The sequence below is a fragment of the Megascapheus bottae genome, chromosome 16, assembly GCF_031878675.1.
Source record: "Megascapheus bottae isolate mThoBot1 chromosome 16, mThoBot2.hap1, whole genome shotgun sequence".
NCBI lineage: Eukaryota > Metazoa > Chordata > Mammalia > Rodentia > Geomyidae > Megascapheus > Megascapheus bottae.
This window is the reverse complement of record NC_143524.1, coordinates 1,585,536-1,610,540: the sequence shown is the minus strand read 5'-3', so window position 1 is coordinate 1,610,540 and position 25,005 is coordinate 1,585,536. Positions and strand designations below refer to the sequence as shown.

At 58.3% G+C, this 25,005-nt stretch overlaps 1 protein-coding gene across 2 annotated transcripts in view; it reads right to left on the bottom strand.

Moving 5' to 3' along the window:
- Positions 1 to 24,148, bottom strand: part of Kcnq1 (potassium voltage-gated channel subfamily Q member 1) — a 257,114-nt gene extending 232,966 nt beyond the window's left edge. For both annotated transcript variants that reach the window (XM_090347156.1, XM_090347157.1), the window contains exon 1: positions 23,774 to 24,148. In XM_090347156.1, the coding sequence (XP_090203282.1) occupies positions 23,774 to 24,108 (335 nt within the window). In that variant the 5' untranslated portion in view covers positions 24,109 to 24,148. The remainder of the gene's footprint in view (positions 1 to 23,773) is intronic.
- Positions 24,149 to 25,005: the final 857 nt, after the last annotated feature.

Here is a 25,005-nt window from a genome sequence, read left to right as displayed (position 1 = left end):
TGCCTCCAGCCTCACCTGCCAGGTGCTGGCATCTAAGCCCCACAGGCACCCCTCCCCACAGCCTCCTAGCAGCACCCTCTCCCACACACGTACATGTACATGCATGTGCATGCACACATACACACACACACACACACTTGTCATCAGATCCTGGGCTGCTGTGGCATGGCCCACCTTGTGCCCAGCATGACATCCTGGTGGCCCAGACCCCAGCTTGTCCAGACCCCCAGCTCCCTGTGACCCCAGCTCCCCCCCGGCTCGTGTGCCCAGATCTCTGTGCACGCCACTTCCCTGCCTGAAGTGGTGCCTCGGCCTGGAAGGGCAGCCATCCCCATCTCACATGAGGGGAGCCACTGCGACATCTGACTCTGCCCGTCATGTCACCCCAACCATATCCCCCACGGAGGTGCCAGCCATCGCCCTCTGGGCCAGAGAAGCGGCCAGGGCAGGGCTGCGGCTCAGCAGGCCCTGGGTGCCCTCCATCCCTTCCCGACGACCTCTCCCGGCCTTACGGTTGCCACCCCAGGATCTGGTGGGCAAGGGCTCCAGCAAGGTAGCTCATGAACCCACCCCTTGGACCCCTGCCACTCCAAGACCCCCAGAGGACCCGAGACCTGTCCATGCTCCAGCCAGTCCCCCAGGCCACTTGCCAGCTGCCCTGACAGCACTAGTCCCACCAGAGCCCTGGCAAGCCGTAGTGCCACCAGGTTATAGCAAGGGTGACCTCAGGGTCACCCCAAAGCCCACTCTAAAAGCCACCCTTGCCGCAGACCAAGGGTGCCTGTGCCCCTTACCCTGCGTCCTTGGGAGTCCCAGGACTTGGGGGGGGGGGTTGTGGCCTGGCAGCCTTGGCAGGAAGGACAGGGACAGGGCACCCTCACCCTCGCCAGACCCTTGTCCACCCCACCTCCTCGGGAGCTGGGGCAGAGGAGGCGAAGGTGGAGTTGCAGACAACAGGGCCCACGGGAAACAGAACTGACCCAGAAGGCTGGCAGGGGGCCAGGCCTGGGCCAGGGGTGCCCAGACCTGGCCGGGAAGCCGCTGAGGAGCCTGAGGGCAGAAGCCACCCACCCCCTGGGCTCTTGCTTTTTAGTCTCGCCAAATTCTCTGGGCTAAGCACTTCTCCAAATATTTGAATATACTGGGCCGGCTTGAGAAAGAATTAAAACAGCACCGTTTATTTTTTTTATCTCCTGCAGATAAAATGAGTTTTATCTTATTTGCCACTTTATCTGTCCCTGCCCTGAGCAGAGCTGGGAATCTCAGAGCCGCTGAGCAGGGCAGAGCCCCTGCCCTTGGAAAGCTCAGGGTCAAGCAGCCCCACGACCCACAACCCACACTGCACCCCTTCTGCCTGCACAGGGCCCAGCTCCTCGGCCCTGTGCTCCAAGGTCAGGCAGCCGCAGAATGTCCCCAAGGAGCTGGGACACTGAGGCCCAGAGGAAGAAAGAAACTGCCCCGTGCTCTAGACAGGCTGGAGGAGGCAGGACGAGGAGGAGAGGAGGCTGGGGGCAAAAGACCCAACCCCTCCCCCCAAAACGGACACCCCTGTCCTTGAAGGTCATCCAGACCAGTTGCCGGGAGCCCTGGCTCCCAGGCACAATAGCCCCCTTGTTCCCCGCACGGCAAACTGACCTCAGCGCTGGCCCCGAGGGACGTCCAGCGCTATCGGACATCGCTTCACTCCACTATCTCTGTGGCCAGGTGCCCCGGGAACACGGAAGCATGAATGCAGGCACGGGGCCAGGGCTGCCGTCCAGGCCTCCGTGGAGGCACGTGGGCACCGCTGTGAGGGAGGCTGCGCCCAGGACAAGTGAGCCGGGGGTGGGGAGGCCGCGTGGAGGGCCCTGCACACCAGGCTTCTGCTGTCACATCTGGAGGTCCCGTGCTCATCCACCCTCCACCACTGCCCCTAGGGCTGCACGGCGCTGCTGCTGCGGGCGGGCGCCCAGGGCCCAGGCATGGAGGAGGGGCATAGGGGACACCCCGGCCACATGCCAAGCCCCAGTGATTTCACTAAGCCAGGGGAAGAGCTGCATGTCCTGCCTCGCCCCCTGGCCTCGTGCTGGCAGCGGGCGAAGGGCAGGCATGGGCACAAGGCCTCCTCAAGCTCACCACACTGGGGCGGGGTGGCAGGGGAGTGCTAGAGGCCCAAGGCTGGTGTGTATGATGTGCAGGCCAGGTGTGGCACCCTGGCACACAGCAGGCGCCTAGTCCTGGAGGTTTTTGTCATGGCTGTAGGCGCTCTGACAAGACACAGGTCCTGTACAACAGCCCCACCCCGGGGACTCCCTGCAGGAAACACCCCACTTCCTCTCTCTCCAGCTGGCCAGGAAGGGAATGCTTCACTTCCGCTGACGCCTTCCTCGGTCTGATCTTCACCCCATCTGACCTGTGCCCTCCACCAGAGGAAACGGAGGCACCCTCCCTGGACCCTCAAGGCCACCTTTCTAGACACTGCCCCGACCCTGGGCCGGGGGCTCCCCCGCCCTTCACTCACAGTATGTTGGCCTTGGGCTACACAGCACCCCAGAGCCTTTGCACATGCAACGCTGCCTTTCCTCAACTCTTCCCCTCACACAGCTGGGACGCAGCACTGAGCACAGCTTGGTTTCCCAGCAGTGATTTTCTGTGGAGTTTGGGGGGGGGGGGGTCATGGGGCTTGAAGTGTGGGCCTGGGCTCTGTCCCTGAGCTCTTCAGCTCGAGGCTACCACCCTATATCTTGAGCCACAGCACCACTTCCAGTTTTCTAGTGGTTCATTGGAGATAAGAATCTCACAGATTTTAGTGCCCAGGCTGGCTCTGAACCTCGATCCTCAGATCTCAGCCTCTTGAGTAGCTAGGATGACAGGCGTGAGCCAGGGTGCCCAGCTTTCTGCGCAGTTTTGTGGCTCACCGCCATTTCTCCCTTGTCTAGTCTGGAATCAGCTTGTGCACAGAGACCCACACTGGGAAGGTGGGTGGAGAAAGGCCTTCCCTCCCCGGGTCCCAAGCCCGGAGCCAGGGCCCTCATCAGTCTGCAGCCTCTGTGTGTGTGCTTTGGGTATGCCAGTGAGGGCACATGGCAGCCAGTCCCCAGCGTCCCCTGCTGTCCCCGGAGGCCTCTGCCTGCCCATGCCAGCCTCTATGCAAGGCTCCTGCCACACCTCCACCTTCCAGTCAGTCACTGCCACCAAGCTCTGCTTCCTACCATCCCCCCACACCCCTTGCCCACTGCCCCCTGCCCACTGCCCAGAATAGCAAGAAATCACATCCTCTAAGTAGCTGCCAGAGCTGCAGCCTCCCCTGCCAGGGCTGGACCTGAGCCTCTGCCTAACAGCCCCCACAGCCACAGCCTCCCATGGTCCCTCTTCCCCACAGTCCAGCCTTCCAGCTAGGTCAATCAACCCAGCCCAAACCCTTACCCTAGCCTGAGCCTTACCCCAGCGCCAATGCAGACCCACACCCTAACCCAAACCCAAACCCAACCCTGAACCCTAAGCCGAACCCTAACCCAAACCCAAACCCAACCCTGAACCCTAAGCCGAACCCTAACCCAAACCCAAACCCAACCCTGAACCCTAAGCCGAACCCTAACCCAAACCCAACCCTGAACCCTAAGCCGAACCCTAACCCAAACCCAAACCCAATCCTGAACCCTAAGCCGAACCCTAACCCTAACCCAAACCCAACCCTGAACCCTAAGCCGAACCCTAACCCAAACCCAAACCCAACCCTGAACCCTAAGCCGAACCCTAACCCAAACCCAACCCTGAACCCTAACCCAAACCCAAACCCAACCCTGAACCCTAAGCCAAACCCAAACCCAAACCCAAACCCAACCCTGAACCCTAAGCCGAACCCTAACCCAAACCCAAACCCAACCCTGAACCCTAAGCCGAACCCTAACCCAAACCCAAACCCAACCCTGAACCCTAAGCCGAACCCTAACCCAAACCCAAACCCAACCCTGAACCCTAAGCCGAACCCTAACCCAAACCCAAACCCAACCCTGAACCCTAAGCCGAACCCTAACCCAAACCCAAACCCAACCCTGAACCCTAAGCCGAACCCTAACCCAAACCCAAACCCAACCCTGAACCCTAACCCAAACCCTAACCCAATCCTGAACCCTAAGCCGAACCCTAACCCAAACCCAAACCCAACCCTGAACCCTAACCCGAACCCTAACCCAAACCCAAACCCAACCCTGAACCCTAACCCAAACCCTAACCCAACCCTGAACCCTAAGCCGAAGGATCGAGGTGGCCACCAGCCACTCCCATCACCAGGTGCAGCCGCCTGACACTGCAGGGCGGCTCCCAGACTCTAGGTCTAGGTCTGAGCCAAAGATGTGCCAGGACCCAGTGTCCTAGCTGCTCCTAGCCACCACTGCCAAGAAAAGAACCCAGAATTCCCCAGAATCACCACACAGAGACCCTGTTCCCCCTGCTCCCCGCCACACACTGGGAGCCCATTTCCAGAGCCTAACTCATGCACCTCGACATGCCAGATGCCACAGAAGAGACCCTGCCTGGAGATGACGTCTCATCTGCTGCCTTGATGGCACTTCTCTAAATATCAATCCCTTCCATGCCATCCCAGGGCATCCAATCTCTAGACCACCGCATCTCCATCCCATCTCCATCTCCATCCCCATCCATCTCCATCTCTATCCCATCTGCATCTCCATCCCATCTCTATCTATCTCCATCCCATCTCTATCTCCATCCCATCTCCATCTCTATCCCATCTCCTACTCCATCTCCTTGTCCATCTCCTTGTCCATCTCCATTCCATCCCATCCTCATCCCTATCTCCATCTCCATCCCATCTCCACCCCATTCCATCCCACTTCTATCCCTTCCCCATCTCATCCCTGGTCCTTCATCTCCAGCCAGAGTTCAGCACCTCCCACATCTCAGAGACAAAACCTGGCTCTACCTGGAACTTCTCAGCTTCCTCCACACGCTTCCTTGTCTCAGTCCAGCCACCAACCTGCACTCTTGGGGTCTCCAGAGCCAGCCACCCCACGCAACAGCCCTGCTGCCCTGTGACCCCAACAGTCCCTGCCCCACAGAGCCCAGAGGGAGCCTGGAGTGTGAGCACAGAAGGATGGAGCCTGGGTGCAGACTGCAGAAAAACCACCTCCAGTTTCACCACAACAGGGGCTCAGCACCCAGGACGAAGCCCCAGCTTCTCAGCATCATGGGGTCCCTCCCTCCTTCCTGCAGCACAAGATGGATGCATTTGTTGACATTCGAAAACTAATGGAATCTAAGACAGCTCACTGCCTGGGATACAGATTCTCACTCCATAAATAACTTTATACAAGCTAACAGAAAATGGGAAAATAGCCAGGCGTGGCGGCTCACGCCTGTCACCCTAGCTTCTCAGAAGGCTGAGATCTGAGAATTGCAGTTCAAAGCCAGCCCGGGCATGAAAGTTCACAATACTCTTCTCTCCAATTAACCACCAGAAAACCAGATGTGGTGCTGTGGATCAAGGGATAGGGCGGTAGCCTTGAGCTGAAGAGCTCAGGGGCAGCGCCCAGGCTCGGAGTTCAAGACCCATGACTAACACAGAAAAAAGAAAACTGGAAAATAGACCATTTGTGCACATTCATACACACACATACACAAGACTCCAAAACGTGAAGTGCCCCAAGTCAATCATAATTAGAGAAATGCAGATTCAAACAAAAAGTGGTCCTGGGTGCACACTGCCCAGGAACTCACAGGAAGGGGCGGGGTGGTCACATCTCAGGGTCCATGCCACCCTGACTCTAAAGATCCACGAAAAGGTGGACTGGCAAAGGGATTGAGAGGCTGTAGTCTGAACATTGTTGCAACAGTGTAGTTATTATTGTACCTGAAACTTGGCGATGGGGGCGGGATCTCCACTTCCAAAGCTGTGCTTTGTAACACACAAATACAGACCTGGAGCTTTCCACTGTTAGAAAAACCTGAGCCTCTATGGAGAGGGCGGGCTGAGCGTCCTGAAATCAAGCAGCCTCGTCACAGCTGTGCCCAGCTGTCCGCTGCGCCCTCGCCCCTCGACACGGCACGGGCAGGACACAGACAGCGCCCGTCTGTGAGGTACTTGGGGCCCGCACAGCGTAAGACTGGAACAAAACGTGTGGCTCACGTGGCGGTGACCCACTGGAGTCACCTCCTGACCCCAGCCGTGCGCCTGGGGCGGGGGCTGTCACCCCAAGCCGGGCCAGGCGTCTACCCGCGCCCCCCGTGCTTTTCAGATGGAAAGTGAAAGATGGTAGAAACGCTGCGCGAGGCCAAGGCTCAGACACGACAGCCCCAGGAGCCACAATGTCACTGGGAGACGCAGGGGAGCTGAGCGGAGACTGCTTTGCCCGCGCACGTCCATGGCAGCTCAGTCACACTGGCCGGGATGCATAAGTACTACGTGTGCGTGCACAAGACGTTCAGAATCCAAAGAATGGAGCTGAGCAATCCACTTAAATGCACCACTACGGCAGAGCCTGGAAACTGTGCTGAGCCCAGGAAGAGGGTGCACAGAGTGTGAGTCCAGTCACACCGCACTGCAAGATGGGCAAGGGGATGGACACACAGACAGCAGGCTCCTGCTTTGGGAGAAGTAGGGAGACTGCTACTGGGGGCGGGCGGTGGACACGCTCAGAAGATGAATCTTCACACTCTGAATGTCATGCTCTACTCCAGTGCACACTGCAGTTTGGATAAGGCGACACACTTGGTTATACGCATTTGACCACAGCCTGCATGCGTGTTCACAAACATACAGGCCGTCACAGCTCCCCATGCCCGGGCTCCAGAATGGCAGAGTGCCCAGCGTGTATGCAAAGGTGGAGACAGGCGCGGAGTCAGGGGAAAGGAGACGTGATGGCATTTGGGGTGAGTCCAGTCCACTTCAACTTGTAGACAGTCACAGTCCCAGCAGGGCCTCCCACAGCCCCACAGACACTGAGAGGAAAGGAAGACCTGAGGTGTGAGATGTGCGACGTGGGCAGGGACCCTGAGAGAGCATGGCGTCCCCACACGCAGAGGGGCTTGTGGCATCCGGACTGCTCGGCTGGTAGAGAAATGGGCTCAAGGTAGGCTTCTGGCCTCAACAGAAAACCTGAAACTACAGAATATCTGGAGGAAAACCCAGAAAACTTTTGCATCCTCTGTTGGGGCAAAGATGTCTTCAAGGCAAAACTAAAAGTTTAAGTTGGGCACCAGTGGCTCATGCCTGTAATCCGAGCTACTGGGGAGGCTGAGATCTGAGGATCAGAGTTCAAAGTCAGCCCGAGCGGGGAAAGTCCATGAGACTCATATCAATTAATCACCAAAAAGCCAAAAGTGGAGCTGTGGCTCAAGTGGTAGAGCACCAACCTTGAGCAAAAAAGCTCAAGAACAACACCCAATCTGAGTTTGGGCCCCAGGATGGGAACACATGGACACACATAGAACCCACGATGTATTAAAAAAAAAAAAAAAAAAGTCGGGTTTTGTCCCCATGGAAACACTTGCTTTTGGAGAGACATAATTAAAAGAGGGGAAGGAGAAGCTGTCCACCAGGGGCAGTGTTTGCAGACCCTGCATTTGGGAGAAGACTTAGCATGTGATGGGTAAAGAAGAAGATAAGGGCTACTGTGCTGGCCAGTAAGAAAGCAAACAATCTCAGTTCCCTTGACAGTTACAAGATCTAAACAGACACTACGCTGTGACCACAGCAAAGACACAGCTGCACTTGTCATCGACACACATTGGTTTTCATCATCCATATCGCAGGCCTCCAGACTGGCTAAGAGGAAAAAGACAGAGGCCACCCCACCGTGTGCCCCACCGGATGCCACCTCCAGTGGGAAGGCACGGCCCCCACAGCGGGGTGCTCGCGGCGGCCACTTTGGAATGGCATCTGGCAGTTTCCTAGAAAGTGAACTCTACCCACCATGCGATCTAGCGCGGCCACTCTCCAGTGGTGACCCCAGGAGAGGCATCTGTCTGAGCGAAGACGTGCACGCCAGTGGCTCATACCTGCCCTTCCTAACATGCAGGAGATGGAGACTTGGTGGATTCCGGTTCACAGCCAGCCTCGACAAAAGGTTTATGGGAGCCCTCCCCAACTCAACCAACAGCCGGGCATCACGGGGCCTGCCTATCATCCTAGCTATGGTGGGAAGGCGCAGAAAGGGGGACTGTAGTCCAGGGTGGCCGGGAGAACAACTATCCTAAGAATAACCGGTGCACAAAGAGCTACAGCACAGAAGCACAGCTGCCCAGCAAGCACAGCCTAAGTTCAGAGCCCTAAACCACCAAAGAAGAGACTTGTGTGCAAATACTGCGAGCATGAACAAGCACTCGGTCCAGCCACCCGGGAGGACAGGATACCGCAACTGCCCAGCCGTGAGCACTGAGACAGTCAGAGAGGAGCCCAGGGCCAGGCAGATGCCTTCATCAGTGAGTTCAACACTCAAGAGGCCCAGTGGTCCCCAACACTGAGAGGAGAGAATCCTTCCACACACCGTTACTCTGACATCCAAATGAGGAGAGGACACAATGAATAAATGAACTATGGGTTAGTATCGTTGAGGGCTATAACACAAAATTCATCAACAAAACCCTAGCAAGCCAGGAACCTACGCTCACGCCTATAATCCCAGCTACTCATTGTTCAACGCCAACCCAGGCGGGAAAGACTCCGATTCTTATCTCCAACAAGTTACTCAGTAAAGGCCAGAAATGGCACTGTGGCTCACGTGAAAGAGTGCTAGCCTTGAAGAAAGAAGCTCAGGGACAGTGCCCAGGCTCTGCGTTCAAGCTCAAAGACCAGAAAAAAAAGAAACCCTAACATACTGAACCTAACAACAGATCAAAAAGGTCTTGGAACTGATGGCTCACACCTGTAATCCCAGCTTCTCAGGAAGCTGAGATCTGAGGATCATGATTCAAAGCCAGCCCATGCAGGAAAATCCATGAGACTCTTATCTCCAATTCCAAAAAACTGGAAGAAGTGGCGCTGTAGCCCCGTACAGTAGAGTGCTAGCCTTGAGCAAAAGTGCTAAGGGAAAGCACCTAGGTCTCAGTTCAAGCCTTACAAGTGACCACCCCCCCCCCAAAAAATAATAATAAGGATCTTGGAGTTCTGCCTAGTGGTAGAGTGCTTGCCTAGCATGCACAAAGACCCAGGTTTGATTCCTCAGTACCACATACATAGAAAAGGCTGGAAGTGGTGCTGTGGCTCAAGGAGTAGGGCAGGAATAGGGTGAGATCTAGCCTTGAGAAAGCCCCAGGACAGTGCCCAGGCCCTTTGTTCAAGCCCCAAGACTAGCAATAAAATAAAATAACTCATGATCCAGGTACAGTGGCTCACACCCGTAATCCTAACTATTCAGGAGGCTGAGATCTGACAGTCAAAGCCAGCCTGGGTACCAAAGAGTCCATGAGACTCCTTTCCCCGATTAATCACCAGAAAACTGGAAGTGGTGCTGTGACTCAAAGGGCAGAGTGGTATCCTTGAGCTGAAGAGCTCAGGGACAGCGCCCAGGCCCAGAGTTCAAGTCCCATGATCAACAACAACAACAACAAAAAGGTTACTCACTGTGATGAACCCAGAATCAGCCTAAGGATGCAACGATGGTTCGACATAGTAAAGAGGAAACGAGAGAGCACACGAGAAGCGAGGGAAAACAACAAGTCCATCTTTACAGCTGGTGATAAAACTCAACATGAGCAAAATGATACACGTGGTAAGTATGGCAGGAAGGACCTCAACATGAGAAATGCCCCAACAGCAAGCCAGCAGCTAACATGGCATGGAGGGCAAGACCTGAACGTTCTAAGATGGGGAGGCTCTCCATAAGATCTAACCGCTCTCGAAGGTGTAAATGCTGTCTCTAAGACCCGAAAGCCCTCACATTAAAATATATCTTTCCCTCTCTCTCTCTCTCTCTCTCTCTCTCTCTCTCTCTCTCTCTCTCTCTCTCTCTCTCCCTCTCTCTCTCTCTCAGATCTGGAACCAGACAAGGACACCATTGTCAGCAAGTTATCCAGCAGTGTTGAAACTCCTTGCCAAAGCAATGAGGCAAGAGAGAGGCCAGCCGAGTGGGAGAAGAGGAAGTCAAACTGCCACTGTTTGCAGACCACATGGAGAAAGCAATCCTACATTCAACAGACACACGTTAAAAAATATATAAAAACATCCAAGAACAATTTTAACCAGAGAAGTGAAAGATCTCTAAAATGTAACTATCAAAATGCAGATGAAAGAAACTGAAGGAGATACCAAAAAAAAAGGGCACGACACCCCATGTTTGTGGACGGGGAAAGCTGATATTGATAAAATGTTCACATAACAGTGGTATTCTTCACATGGAAACACACACACACACACACACACACACACCTCTGAATAGGGGGTGATGGGTGTAACTTAGTCGCACCTGCCTGGCACGAATTGGGCCTTGGGTTTAATGCCTAGCACTGGGAAAACAAAACCAAGTAGCAAAAACAATGTTTATTACAAAGAACACAACTGAAAACATTACAATGCCCAGTGCCAATGTATACTGCAGGGCTGGAGGTGAGGTAGAGAAACTGCAAGTTTCTGCAGGTTAAAATTCCAGCACCAACAGAAGAAAATCATTAAAAACACAAAAATACTCTGAGCTGTAGTAATCAAAATATCATGGAATAAAAACAGATGCAAAGACTTAAAGAATGCAACAGAGGGCCAGGAGTTTGGCCTAGTGGTTAAAGTGCTTGCCTAGCATGCGCGAAGACCCGGGTTCGATTCCTTGGTACCACATACATAGAAAAAAGCTGGAAGTGGTGCTGAGGCTCAAGTGGTAGAGCTCTAGCCTTGAGAAAGTCCAAGGACAGTGCTCAGGCCCTGAGCTCAAGCCCAGGACTGGCAAAAAGAAAAAAAAAATGCAACAGAGACCATGGAAGCAAACCCATGCACATACAGTCTGGTGAATTTTAAAAAATGGTACGAGCATGCATTAGAAAGATGACAGATGAGGAAAATGGATCTGTGCATGCAGAAGAGTGAAACTGACTGCACCTCTCAACAGTTACAAAATCAACTCAACTCGGGCCGGGAGTGTGGCCTAGTGGTAGAGGCCTTGCCTAGCATGCATGAAGACAGGGGTTCGATTCCTCAGTACCACATACGTAGAAAAAAGCTAGAAATGGTGCTGAGGCTCAAGTGGTAGAGCTCTGGCCTTGAGAACATCCAGGGACAGTGCTCAGGCCCTGAGCTCAAGCCAAGAACTGGCAAAAACTTAGATTAAAGACTTAATTAAGTGCAAGACCTAAACTATGAAGCTACTGGAAGAAAATGGAGAAATACTTCAGGGCACTGCCATTGGAAGAGCGTTTTTGGTAAGAAGATCTGAGCAGCACAGATCAGAACAAAAAGAAAAAAAAAAAAAGAAATTCGGGGGCCAGGAGTTCAGACTAGCGGCAGAGCACTTGCCTCGCATGCATGAAGACCCGGATTCGATTCCACATACATAGAAAAAAGCTGGAAGTGGTGCTGTGGCTCAAGTGATGGAGCTCTAGCCTTGAGAAAACCCAAGGACAGTGCTCAGGCCCTGAGCTCAAGCCCAGGACTGGAGAAGAAGAAAAAAAAGAAAAGAAAAGAAATTTGGCAAATGGAATTACATTGAGCTCTACTCAGGAAGGAAAACCAGTGGACAGAAAAGGTGCTTGACAGGCAGAGGAAGCCAGGGCTCAGGGTACAGCTGACAAGGAGCGAGATGACACAACGCTGACGTCACTCATAGCAGAAGAGGAGTAACCCAAGTCAAAAGGGAGTGCAAGAGCTAAGCTGACGTTGCTTACTTTGTTTAGATTTCCGGCCACTTATGATTACTGATGTTGTTCTTGTCATGCAGCTGCGCAGAGCGTTACCACTCCACAAGTCAGGTTGTGAGTACAATGCTTCTGGATCACTGAACCCAGACCAAGGCACATGGAGGGAGGCGAGCCAGGCTGAGAGAGACAGACGGCGCACACTTCTCTCCTAGGTGGAAGCCACATCCAAAATATAAGCGTGCATGGTAGCACAGACGGAGTTCCAGGCACCTACCCACAAGCAAGCTGGCCGCAGGCGGGTACGCTTTGGGGAGGAATCCGAAGCTGACTTCTTCCGAATAATGAATGCGCTTTTATCTGCATGAATACCAGGAAGAGGAGCCTCAAAACAAGCTGTGCAAGCGGCCAGCGGCTCATCAAAACAACCGTGGACGGAGATACGTGGTTGAAACGGCCCTGTCACAGGAGGGAAGGGCAGGGGCTGGGAGGTGAGGAGGGAAAGGGCCACACAAATGGACTGCGGAAAGCAGCACGGAAGTCCTGAACAAGACGACGTCCAGTGCCCGGTCCAGCTGTGCTGGGATGGAAGCTGCAGAGTGAGAGCCACCTGCGCGCCCACGGCCACAGACACGCTGCACACCGACGCCCAGAGTACCATCCACAGCTGTAGTGGGGACCCCTCCCCTCGGGTCCTCTCCTTCCCGACAGCAGAACAACCCCCGAGCTCCTCTCTGGGGCTCCTCAAGTTTGACTGCCAACAGCACGTCCAGGAGGCCCCTAGCATGGCCAAGCCTTCCCTGGGACTGACCACAGCTGGTCTTTGGTAGTGTCAGGCCCACTGCATGCTGGGAGCCAGCAGTGGACACAGCTCAGGACAGCACTGGCCAGCTCCACCTGCCCTTTCTGCAGCAGGCAAGGACCCCAGGGCCCTCTAGACCTTGAAGATGCACAGCCAGGCCCAGAAGAACCTGAGGAGGGTCCCTGCAAGCTAGTGGCAGAGGGACCAACAGGTGCCAGACCCCAGGGTGCAGGACCTCAGCAGAGGGCAGGTCAGGGCCAGATGGGGTCGGGCACCGGGGCTCTCCCAGGGACAGCGGCTGGCAGACCTGTGGAGTGACCTCAGCCAAGGTGAAGTCCAACCACCAGTAACGAGACAGGCTGGGCACAGGGGCACAGGCTGACCAAGCCCAGTGGGCAGGGCCAGCTGGAAGCACCTGTCCAATCAGAAGGTGGGCAGGAGCCTGGGTGTGAGCCAGCTCCAGACACCTGTGGGCCTCAGCATGGGCCCACAGACGTCATGCAGAACAGCTGGTGACCGGGCGCATCACCTAAGCCAGGCCCAAAAGTCTGGCCAGGACAGCCTTGAACTTGGGCTGACACTGGGGCCACACCCCATTTCAGCACTGCCGCTGGGGGACAGCACTGCGCTGCCTCCTCCCCTCCCTGCATTTCAAAAAGCACTCATGCCCTTCCACAGGTTTGTGCCAACCCCACTGGAAGGCACTGACCACAGGGGCCACAGGACAGAGAAGGCCCACACGGGGCCAGACCAGTAAGGGAACAAACCAGCGGCGTGATTGGCTTTGGACCCGAGCCCAGTCCAGTGCCCAGGTCCTCACCTCCACCCTGGAGGTGCTCACCTCGCCCTGCCATGGGGCCGGGCTGCTGACCCGCTGCTCCGAGCTCTGCGCTCAGCTCTCAGATCTTCCCATGATGACTCATAAGCAAGGACTCATAAGAGAATGACCCTGTCCCCGGGGACATGCTGGGGACACCTTTCGTGGTCAGTCCAGGAAGGGGTGTTCCAGTATCCAGCCCCACACTGGACACAGTCCCCAGGACAGAGAAAGATGATGATCTGAATGCCACGGGCACAGGTGGGAAAACTGGTCTTACGGATGACCATAAGTAAATATGTCTTCACCGAGCAGCCAAGGCCCAGCGGGGACCAGAACCTCCAGGCCGCAGAGCCCTGGACCAGGCTGGCCGGTGGCAAAGGCTGCCCACGGGCAAACTCCGTGCAGGAGCCCAACCTGGTGAGTGGGGCTGCTTTCACGTGAGAAGCTGACCTCGGGCTGGACCCCCTGGGGGGTCAGAGAGCCAGGCTCCCTCCAGCTCCTTGTCCCAGCTTGCCGCTGCTACACCCAACAGCCCCTCACTGTCACCAAATGGAATGCCAGCACCTGTGTCCTGAGACCCGTCACCCTCCCACAGAGGGAGGGGACATGTCCAGTGTGCGGGAAAGCTCTGAGAGTCTGGACAAACAGGTGCCAGCACTGCTGGCTGAGATGCCAGCTTTCCCCTCGACAGCCGCTTGCCACTGCAAGCCTCCATCTCCCACTGGGAAGGGGGTGGATGACCAGGGCCCACTGGCATGCCCTGGCCAGCAGTTGCTGCTGTGACTTCATGGACACCTCGCCCAAGACAGAGGCCTCAGGGGGACTTGGCCATATACCCGAGTGGTCCCCGCTGGGTGGGCTCCTGCCAGGTGTCCCCCACCTGGGCCTTGTGTGCACAACACCTCCACACACACTGGCACAGAGGCACACATGTGCACGAGCACGCAGACCTCCGCGGCAGGGGCTGTCAGGTTTCACGTCTGCCAGCAGCGGCTCCCAGGAGCCATCCAGATCCCGAGACGGCCTGGTTCCCTGACGGCCGCCAGGTCTGGCCGCCAGAGCCCTGCAGGGCCCACGGGGGCCCAGGGTGGACACAGCTCCTGGAGACCCACGCCCAGAGCTCTCACCAGCCACACGTCCTGAATCACACCAAGTCGTATTTCATTCACCTCGAAATGCCCGGGGACAGGTCGGGCTCCCCACACGCCCCCCACACTTCCGTTTTCTGATGTCCACAGATTTGCTGCATCTGTGAAACTGAAAATACAGCACCACCTCTACGAGAGAACGTCCAGGGGAAGAAGTGCCGCTCGGCGGAGGGAGCCTGCTTAGCGAGCGCGAGGCCTTGCCTTCAACCAACTAGACCCAGGGGCCACCTCTCCGCACCCTGTGCACCCACCTTCCAGAACTTTCTGTGTGGGGAACAGGCACCTCCCCCGGCGAGCTCCACCCCCAGGGTCAGCCAACCAGGCCACCAAGTTCCCCTCCCATGTCCTACTGTCCAGGTCCCATCTGTGTCCACTGGTGACAGCCATCTCCCATGGTGCTGCCACAGGACAAAGGGCCCGTCACCCCAGAGCCCTGGTTAGGTCGTCAAAGTCTCCCTGGGCCAGGGCCCCTGGGCACTGCTCACACCTGCAAAGGCACTTTCAGCAAGAAGGCTTCAAAGCCTGTGGATGACCCCACGGGACTCCTGCGGTCACCGCACCAGGCCCTGGCGCTGCCAGCAGCTTCAGATCCCCCAGAGACTGCACAGGGCACACACAAAAGGCTCACCCCTAGGTCTGGGTATGTGAGAGCCCCCTGGGGGTCCACCAGCTCAGCCTGGCATGCCCCACGCCAACAGCCACCATCCCCCGCCCTGGAGCAGTCGGGGCGACCTGAGGACCGCCCGAGCCGGGCGGCATGACTTTGAGGTGGCAGGCAGTCCGCCAGGAAGGCCCTGATAAGCCCTGGGAGGGCTGGGGGCAGGGCCTGCTTCAGAAGAGGCCAGTGAAGCCGCAGAGCCCGCGCCCTGTGCCAAGGACAGCCAGAACATTCCAGCCTGCAAGGGGGAGGGGCCGCGCCTCCAGGGCCACACCAGGGACCTTGAGCAGTCCCCAGGCCAGGACAGAGCTGCGAACACCCCACACAGAAAACCGCCCCACTCAGAGACGGCAGGACTTTTCAAAGGCCTTTTGTGTCCAGGTCTCCTGTTTTACCTCCAGGCAAGAGCACAGGTGCAGGAGAGAGGGAGGTCAACGGGTCACCCAAGGTCACTGCCCCCAGAGACAGGCCACACACACTCACTATAATGGGGCCCCAGTCTATGGACAAAGGCAAACCAGAGACCCTGGGACCCCAACCCCATCTCCCTCCAGGGTCCCTTCACAGCCTCCACTAGTGGGCCTCCATTCTTGGGCTTCAGCCCTGTCCACCAGAACCTAGCCCCAGAAATGAATCCTGGAGCCAGGGGCGGGGCTCTTCTCAGGCCCCTGGCCTCTCTGCTCTGCAGTCCAGCACCCACCACCTCCTCTCTCTCCAGGCTTGCTGTTCTTGCTGGCATCGCCCAGTCTTCCACCCCCTCCCCCCACCACACCTCCTCCTGCTGGCCTGGTAGCGAGGGCCACCTGGGGCCCAGGAAGCCCACTGCGCAGGCACAGGAGAGGGTGTTGGGAGAGTGGGGCTGTGACCGCTACCCTCGGGTCAGAGTGGAAGGGTGTGGATGCCTCCACATCAGGGCTCTGCAAGGAGGAGGCCATCACAGGGTCACGGGAAGGCCCAGACTGGGCCCTCAGCATCCAATCCACACTTGGCCTAGCCTGTCCACCATGCAGGAGCCATGCCCACATCCACTGGCCAGAGCCCAAGCCGTCAGGAGGCTCCCGGAGGTAACCACAGGCGCCCTCCCCAGCCCGAGCGGCTCTCATGGTCACTCGTGGGCGGCCTGTGGCGGTGGGTGCAGGCGTCCTGGCAGCTAAGCCCCTCAGACCCCTCAGGCCACACATGAGCCTTCCTCTTCCGAGGCTTGGAAGCTCTGCCACTATGTGAGTCTCAGACTTTGGCTGTCCCCGGCCAGCTGGTGGAGAAGCGAGGTGGCCTAGATCAGGACAGCAGCGGGTCTGGGGAGCTCCCCCATCCCTCCCTCCCTCCTCCCATGCGGGTCTCCCCAGCAGCTATCCATCCCCCATCATCCCTCCCCACCCCCTCTTCCTGCACTCCCTTCAGGCAGCTGCCACCTGCTCTGTGAACTCCACCCTGGCACAGGGGCACAAGACCCGCCTTACCCACAGCCAGCCCTGCCCCAAATTCCTGAGCCTACATCAGGGAGCTGGGGCCACAGAAGCCACAGCAGCCATAATCTGGGCCAAAGCAGCCATCTTCGCCCTGTCCACTGGAGACCCTGCTTCTCACACACCCCATGCCCACAGCCACACATCTCCCCGGGGTCCCACGGGCTGTGTAGGCCCACGTCACCCTGTCCTCTCGCAGTGGCGAGGACTCCCCCGCCCCATCACAGGATGGATTGGGGAGCCGAGCCTCCCATGTGCTTCGACCACTCTGGCTGTGGTTGCTGAAGCCTGGCCGTGGCCTGGCTGGACATCTGCAGGTGGACGGCAGGCCCTGTGCTGTGGTGACCACAGCCGCCTTCTGCCTGGGTCTTGGCTGCCCACAGCTCTGCCATCGCTCTAAGAGCTCTTCCACCCAGGGGTGGAGGGGATGTTGAGGTCACACTCCAGGCCTTTGTTTCAGTAAACCAAGTATTTTGTTCTGCATTAGTGGGGTTTGAACTCAGGACCTTGTGCTTGCTAGGCGGGCACTCTACCATGTGAGCCACGCCCTCGGCCCCTGCAGAGTGGGCTGAATCCAGGATAATCTCCCCTCCTTACACCTGTTTCTCTACCAGGACCGCTACCTCGGCTCTTAATGAAACCAGCCATGCCTCCCTCCCAGAGCGCCAGGTGTGACCACTGGAGACTGGCTCATCCAGTCACTCTCTGACTCACCCAGTGTGCACGGGAGGGAGGAGGAGGAAATCCTTTCTTCTATTCTGTCTTCTGAACTTACACAGAAGTCTTTAGACAAAGACATGAAATGAAAGAATGCCAGAAGCAGCTGAGGCTTACACAAGCACAAGTGAGCGAGCAGGTTGCATTGTGGGTATTTCAGGAGCGAACAGGTGAGCAGGTTGCATTGTGGGTATTTCAGGAGCGAACAGGTGAGCAGGTTGCATTGTGGGTATTTCAGGAGCGAACAGGTGAGCAGGTTGCATTTTGGAGAGAAAGGGACAGGCATACATTTCAATAAAATCCTCAGCAAAAGAATTACTGGAGCCGGACACCAGTGGCTGCTCAGGAGGCTGAGATCTGAGGATGGAGGTTCAAAGCCAACCCAGGCACGAAAGTCCGGGAGACTCGTATCTCCAATTAACCACCAGAAAACCAGAAGTGGAGCTGTGGCTCAAGGGGCAGAGCGCTAGCCTTGACCTAAAGAGCTCAAGGACAGCTCCTGGGCCCAGAGTTCAAGCCCCATGACTGACCAAAAAAAAGCTCCAGATCACCAGGTCACATAAAGATTCCCTCACAAGACTATTGGCAGACCGATTTCTGAACAAGCAACAACTTATAGCCAAGAATGCTACTCCTCCCTCAGAAATGCAGTAGAACTGCCAGCCACCAGTGGCTTTACCTTTGTTGTCCTAGCTACTCAGGAGGCTGAGATCCGAGGATCTCGCCGGGGAGGGAAGGGGAGGGGAGAGGAGGAAGACCAATGAGACAAAGAACTGGAATTCTGGAAAAGAAAAACAAAATTAACAAATCTTTGGCTAGCCTAACCAAGAAAAAAGGGAGACCCAAATAAATCAGAACTAAAGTGGATCACTAGAGCTGATTATGATACACAGTTTGTATGTCAATAAATTGGAAAATTTAGAAGAAAAAAATAATAAATCCACCTGTAATCCTAACTACTCTGGATGCTGGGATCTGAGGATCAAGGTTCAAAGCCAGCCCAGGCACTAAAGAATGTGAGGCTCTTATCTCCAATTAATCACTAAAAAAAAAAAATGGGAAGTGGGGCTGTGGCTCCAGGGGTAGCGCAGTAGCCTTGAGCTGAAGAGCTCAGGGACAGCGTCAGGGCCCAGAGTTCAAGCCCCATGACCTCCCCCCTGAGAAGCTAAAGACCAGCTGGCTCAGGCTGGGGGTGGTGACACAGGCCTATGGTCCCAGGTATGTAGGAAATGGGGACTGGCAGGATCAGGGGGCCAGGTTAGCCCACTGAAAAGTGAATGAGCTCTCATGTCAACATGATAGTGGTATGAACCCGTGACCCCAGCTGCACCACAGTCCAGGGTGAGACAAGCACAAAGCACAAGATGCTAGTTGAGAAGTAATACAAACTAAAAGGGCCTAAGTGGCAGCACACTGCAAGTACAAGGCCCTGAGTTCTAGTCCCAGTACTTCTGAGATAAAAGGCTCCTTGATATACTTCAACAATCTTCGTGATAAAAAATAAATAAATAAAAGCACCTCCTATAATTAGGTTTGGAGAGAAAGCCCTCAAAACAACACAAGTCATGTGTGCCGCTCACAGGCAGGGGAGAAGCGGAGCCACTCCTCCAGCATGTGGAGCCAGTCCAGAAGCAGGAGAGACGGAGGAAGACAGGGCAGCCAGGTGGCAAAGGAGGAAGCCGTGTTGTCCCTGCCTGCAGGCGACAGCTGCATGCAAATAGAAAAACTTGAATACACTGCAAAAAAAAAACTCCTAAAATTGCTCAATTCTGTAAATCTGCAGAGCACAAAAATCAATGCCCAGAAATCAATAGCTTTATTACATGCTAAATCACGGAGAGTGAGAGCAAGAAAATCACCCCATTCCAAATAATGGCAATATATAGGATACCAAGAAAATATTTGATCACTTTTACAATGGAAATTGAAGAGCACACACACACACATACACACACATATCCCATGTTCACAGCTAGAAAAACATGGTTACAGGGCCAGGAACTTGGCCTAGTGGTTAAAGTGCTTGCCTAGCATGCACGAAGACCCGGGTTCGATTCCTCGGTACCACATATACAGAAAAAGCTGGAAGTGGTGCTGAGGCTCAAGTGGTAGAGCTCTAGCCTTGAGAAAATCCAAGGACAGTGCTCAGGCCCTGAGCTCAAGCCCAGGACTGGCAAGAAAAAAAAAGGGGCCAACGGACACGAACACAGGGGGCCCACAGGGATGACAAGATCGCCCTCAGACTGGGAGAAGAGAGTCACAACTGTTCATCTAGCCAGGGACGGACTTCCCTGACGTAGCCACGCCTCAGCTCCACGGCCGACGCAAACCACTGGAGTTTAGAGTAGCCATTCGACACACGTGGACACCACCGGAGACGCCTCCTACCTCACAATGGAAAGGAGCAGGTGCTGAGAGCAAGGACCCTGGCACTGCAGCAGGACGGAAGCTGACACCACGGTGCCAGCATCCGTGCCAGCATGGGGACCCAGCCTGCCAGACGCCCACCCCTCCTTCAGATAAAGTGAACGAGTCCATGCAGGAGGAGCTCCCTGTTCACGAGGGCCGAGACACAGACTCAACTGAGGCCTCGGCCTAGCCATCCAACAGCTGCGACGGCTCACGCCTGTCACTCAGGAGGCTGAGATCTGAGGTTCACGGTTCAAAGCCAGCCCAGGCAAGAAAGTTTGCGAGACTCTTATCCCCCATTAACCATCCAAAAGCCGAAAGCAGAGCTGCGGCTCAGGTGGCGGAGCCTGAGCCTTGGGTGAAAAAGCTCAGGGATGGCACCCAGGCCCTGAGTTCAAGCCTTAGGACTAGTACAGAAAAGAGGGAGCCCCTGCAGGTGTGGGATCCCCAGGTCCCTGCCGGCCCCATGGCCCAGACTCCTCACCCCTGCACGGGGGACTTCCCAGGAGGTAGAGCGGCACTTGGGTCCCCCTCAGACCTGGCCTGGCCCTGCCAGGACTGTCCCTCCCCCCTCCACTCCAGAACACCACTGGTGGGGGCTGGGGACAGTCCCTGGACACAAAGGGTCTGGGCAGCCTCTGCCCAACACTTTCCCCAGCCCAGGAATGTGCTAGATAAAAATACTCCTGGGCAGATGTCATCAGACCCAGGCTGGCTGCGGGCCTGGGGCGGCCCGGCAGCAGAGCAGACCGTGGTAGGGGCCACGGGAGGGGTGGGGAGGAAGAAGGCCTCCGCTCGCCAGGCCTCCACTAGCCAGGCCTCCGCTCACCAGGCCTCCACTCACCAGGCCTCCACTAGCCAGGCCTCCGCTCACCAGGCCTCCACTCACCAGGCCTCCACTCGCCAAGGCCAGAATCCCGAGAGGCCCAAGCGAGCTCAGGTGGGGCTGCCGCCCCGCAGGCCCTGAGATGCCCACACACTGCACGCAGTGTGCTGCCTGGAAGGCTTTCTGGAGGAGGTGTTCTCTGAATGAGTCTCCACTGTAACTCTGGTAAACGGGACTTCTATGCAGAGGAAGCAGTCAGATCAAAGCAAGGCTGCCAGGAGGACCTGATTTGCCAATCATGGGCAGAGAGCGGAGTGTGGCTGGGTCCAGGCTCAGGAGGCAGCCGCCTCTTCCTCCCACAACAGCAGCCCACCCTCCTGTCATGACCACCCTCACAGGAAGACACTGTGGCCACACCTGAGGGGGCGCGAAGGGGAGGACACTGGAAACCCCGACAGCAGGGCTTGCACAGCTGTGCGGCCTTGGGCAAAGAACCGGACTTCTCTGAGTCCCAGCATTCCCGGATGCGGACATGCAAGCAGACGCATGCGTGTCTACCCATGGCAGGGCCTTGGCGAAGGCCGTGGGCCCTTCTCCTGACCTGCTCTGAGTGGCAGGAAAGCTGCCATCTCCTTCCATTGTCTTCCAAAATCTGGGCTGCTTACCCTTGGCAAGGAGGTGGGCACAGCTGCCCTCAGAGGGGCAGGGCAGAGCACCCACCCTCACACCCATCCCAACCTGCTTGACCCTGTGCCCTGGTGGCACCTCTGAGGGGAGGCGTGCTGGGGTCTGGCCCCCTGCAAGGGAGCGTGGGGAGCGAGGGCTGGGCCGGGGGCAGACCCTTCCCTGGGACTCAGCTCTCCCTCCTTCCCTCTCCTCCCCCCCATCCTGGAAGGAACCTGGCCTGATGGCGGTCCGGGGACATCTAACTAATCACATGCCAAGGTGAGGCCACGTGTTTGTGGGCCACGACACATCCAGAAGTATGGGCCAAGGTCTGCAGGGGCCGAGGGGTCTCAGGAAGGAGTCACAAAAGGGAATCACGGGTTTATCTGCCTTCTGGCTGGGGACAGAAGGAGGAAACCAAGGGGACTAGAGAGAGACGAGGACCACTCAGGCGGGCAGGGCCCCACCTGAAATCTGCAGGACAAAGGCCCGGGACCCATGCTGGACTCTAACCATGGAACGCAGGCAGCTGGGAGCCACAGTGCTATGCCTGGCTCTGCTTCTGGAAAGAGGGTGGACGAGCCCAGTAAACTGCCACATCCAGGTGCCAGAGCCATCAATGATTAACGCACCGCAAGGTGCCAGAGCCATGGGAACTTGTGGGAAGTTGGGGCAGCCAAGCGGTGTGGTGTGGAGGGAGAACAGGAGTGCCAGGCTAGGTCTGGGGTTGGGGGGGTTGGCAGTGTCTGCTCTGCCTGGGCCCTCTCCCTCAAATCCTTAGAATCTCCAGGCGTCTCAGCACACAGAATGGATGCCAGCCGGATGCCTGTCCCTCACCCTGGTTAACGCCAACAGCAAGGTCACCAGAGCTCCCACGTCCCTCGAGGAGTTCCCGGAACCCCTGCACCCTCACTGCGGGGCTGCAAAGGACCCTGGGAGAGGACTGGGGTGAGCAGACTGCAGCCTGGGCCAGCAAGTGCTACATCCTGCCTCTGACACCCCAGCCAGGGACAGCCAGCACGGACACAGACGAAGCCAGTCTCCTTGGACCAGGGCAGGGGTCCTGGAGGAGAACACAGGATGTCCGGGTGTGCTTCCTCGTGTCCAGGCTGCAGGACATCGGCCGTCACCTCCAGCCTCCAGCACGCGCGCACACACACACGTATGCCTGCTCATACAGGCCCAGAAGCCATCGTCCTTTGCGTTTCACCATCCACCTTGCCAAGGACGGAGCCCACACTCTCTCTTGCCACATCTCACCTGTGACTTCTTAGCGCACCAGCAGAAGGGGCCAGCTCTGAGGCCCCCGCCACCAGGCCACTGCTGGGCTCTGGGCTCTTGTGGACCCCAGCCACAGGGAGAGGGGTTTGCAGGCCCACCTGGAGAGCTGGGGTAGGGGGTCCCATCCCTGGCCCCAGGTAGATTACATGCTCTACACAGCCAGCGTCCGCCTGCACCCCAAACTCCATCCACATGGGGAGTCATTCCTGATGACAGCAGGGCCAGAGCTCAGAGCTGGACAGAGGGACAGGAGCACCCCACCCCAGGAGCCCACACACGCCACTCCTAGAAGCTGTCCAGGCCCTGCTGCTCCCCGCGGCCCCGGGGGGCAAAGGCAGGCTTTGCTGAGCAAACTTCCGAGGGCTGAACAATCTGATTCAGGAAGAAAGCAGTGTAAGCAAGGACTTCCTCTGGGGCGTGGTGAGGCGAGCCCTCTTCCTTACCCGCCACCCCTCTATCTGTGCCCCAGGATGTCCTGTCAGGGAGATGGGCAGTGAGGTTTCAGGACAGGGACGGGGCTGGCGGCAGCCTGTCCATCCTCACCCCTGCATCTCGGGAGGTTTGGCTGCACAGCAGCAGAGATGGGTGCCCCCAAATCTTCCCCAGCCGCAGGCCTGGCTCCTCTCCCCCCAGCACGAGGTGGAGTGGGGGGCAGAACAGGACCAAAGCCCAGGCTAGCTCTGTCTTGGGAGCCTTGCCCTGCCTCCATCTGCCCACGAGAAGGGAGGCGGCCCTGGGAGATCACCTGCCCTGGCTGTGTCCCTCCCGGGCCATCCGTGGAGAGCGCGCACAGGTCCCTCGGGCCCGGCCAGGGGGGTGAGGGCTGCGCTGAGGGGAAGCCCGGGGAGGCGCCCGGCTCTGCCCGTCCAGGAGTCCTAATCACAGGACACCCAGGCTGGGGCGGGGGGTCGGCAGGGGCGCGGCCTCCGCTCCTTCCCCAGACGCGTCCTTGAGCCCTGGAGGGCCGGGCCCAGCTCAGGTGCCTCCCAGGACGAGAGCCGCCTGGCTGCGGGCAGGGCCCGGTGCGGGATGCCTGGACCCTCGGGGACGGGCGCACGTGGGCTCGGAGCGCCCGGGCCCGGGGACCGGACCCCGCCCGGCGCGCCCTCCCCGCCCGGCGCGCCCTCCCCGCCCCGCGCGCCCGCCCGGCTCCCCGCGCCCGCCCGGCTCCCCGCGCCCCGCGGCCCCGCGGAGACACTCACACGGCGAAGTGGTAGACGAAGCACTTCCAGCCGCTCGGGCGCTCCAGGAAGTTGTAGACGCGGCCCTGGACGTGCGTGCGCGCGAGCAGCGGGCGGCGCGCGCTGTAGATGGAGACGCGCGGGTCGAGGCCGGCGGGCGGGCGCGGGCCGGGGGCGGCGGCGGGCGGCGCGGCGGCGGGCGGCGCGGGCGCGTAGAGCGCGGGGCCGCCCTCCGCCAGCTCCAGCGAGAACGGGCGCTTCTTGGCCAGGCCGGCGCTGCCCCGTCGGGCGCCCAGCAGGCGGCCCCAGCCCCCGCGCTTCCGCTCGGGCCTGGGCGGGGAGGCGGCCGCGGCCATGGTCCGGCGGGGCGGACGGCGACCCCGACGCCTCCGGCACCTCGGCCGCCGCGGGAGCTGTGCCGGGGCGGCGCCGGGCGCTCCGCGGCGCGGGGACCGCGGCCCGCCCTCCCCGGGGGCCGGGGCGGGGCCCGGAGGGGCCGCAGCCCCGCCCCGCGCCCGCGTCCGAGCCCACCTGCGGCCGCCCGGCGCCCCAGCCTCACCTGCGGGCCGCCCCGCCCCGCTCCGCCCGCGGCCGCGGAGGGCGGGCTCCCCCGGCCACAGGTGCCCGGGAGGGCCGGGCCGGGCGGGCTGGGCACGCGCTCTCCACCCTCGGAGCCGCTCTGGGAAGGGGGCAGAGGCTGGGAGGGAAGAGGGGCGCCGCGCTCTGCCCGCTGCTCTCGGGGACGGGAAGCGCGGCTGGGCCAGGCACGGGGAGGGGAGGGCAGGGGAGGGGAAAGCAGGACAGAGCAGGGGAGAGCAGGGAGGAGCATGCATGTGCAGATCAAGGGAGAGGGGCTTGCACCCAGACCCTGGGGACACACCACAGGCGGGCAGGGAAGAGCCCCTGTCCTCACCTCCCAGCCTGGCCCTCCGTGGGTCACTGGGTGGTTACAGGGGTGGGCCTCGTCCCATGGGGGGCAGCAGACAGAAGAGACCCCCTCCCCTCCACACCCCAAACACCCCCTCCCCTCCACACCCCAAATACCCTCTCCCCTCCCCACCACACCCCAAACACCCCCTCCCCTCCACACCCCGAATACCCCCTCCCCTCCCCACCACACCCCAAACACCCCCCTCCCCACCACACTCCTAAAGGACCCCCAGCATCCACAGCTCCGTGGCAGCAAGAGGAAGAGCCCGCCTACCGCACAGGCAAGCCAACCAACCACTCACTTCCCAGGGAGCAGAGGCCCC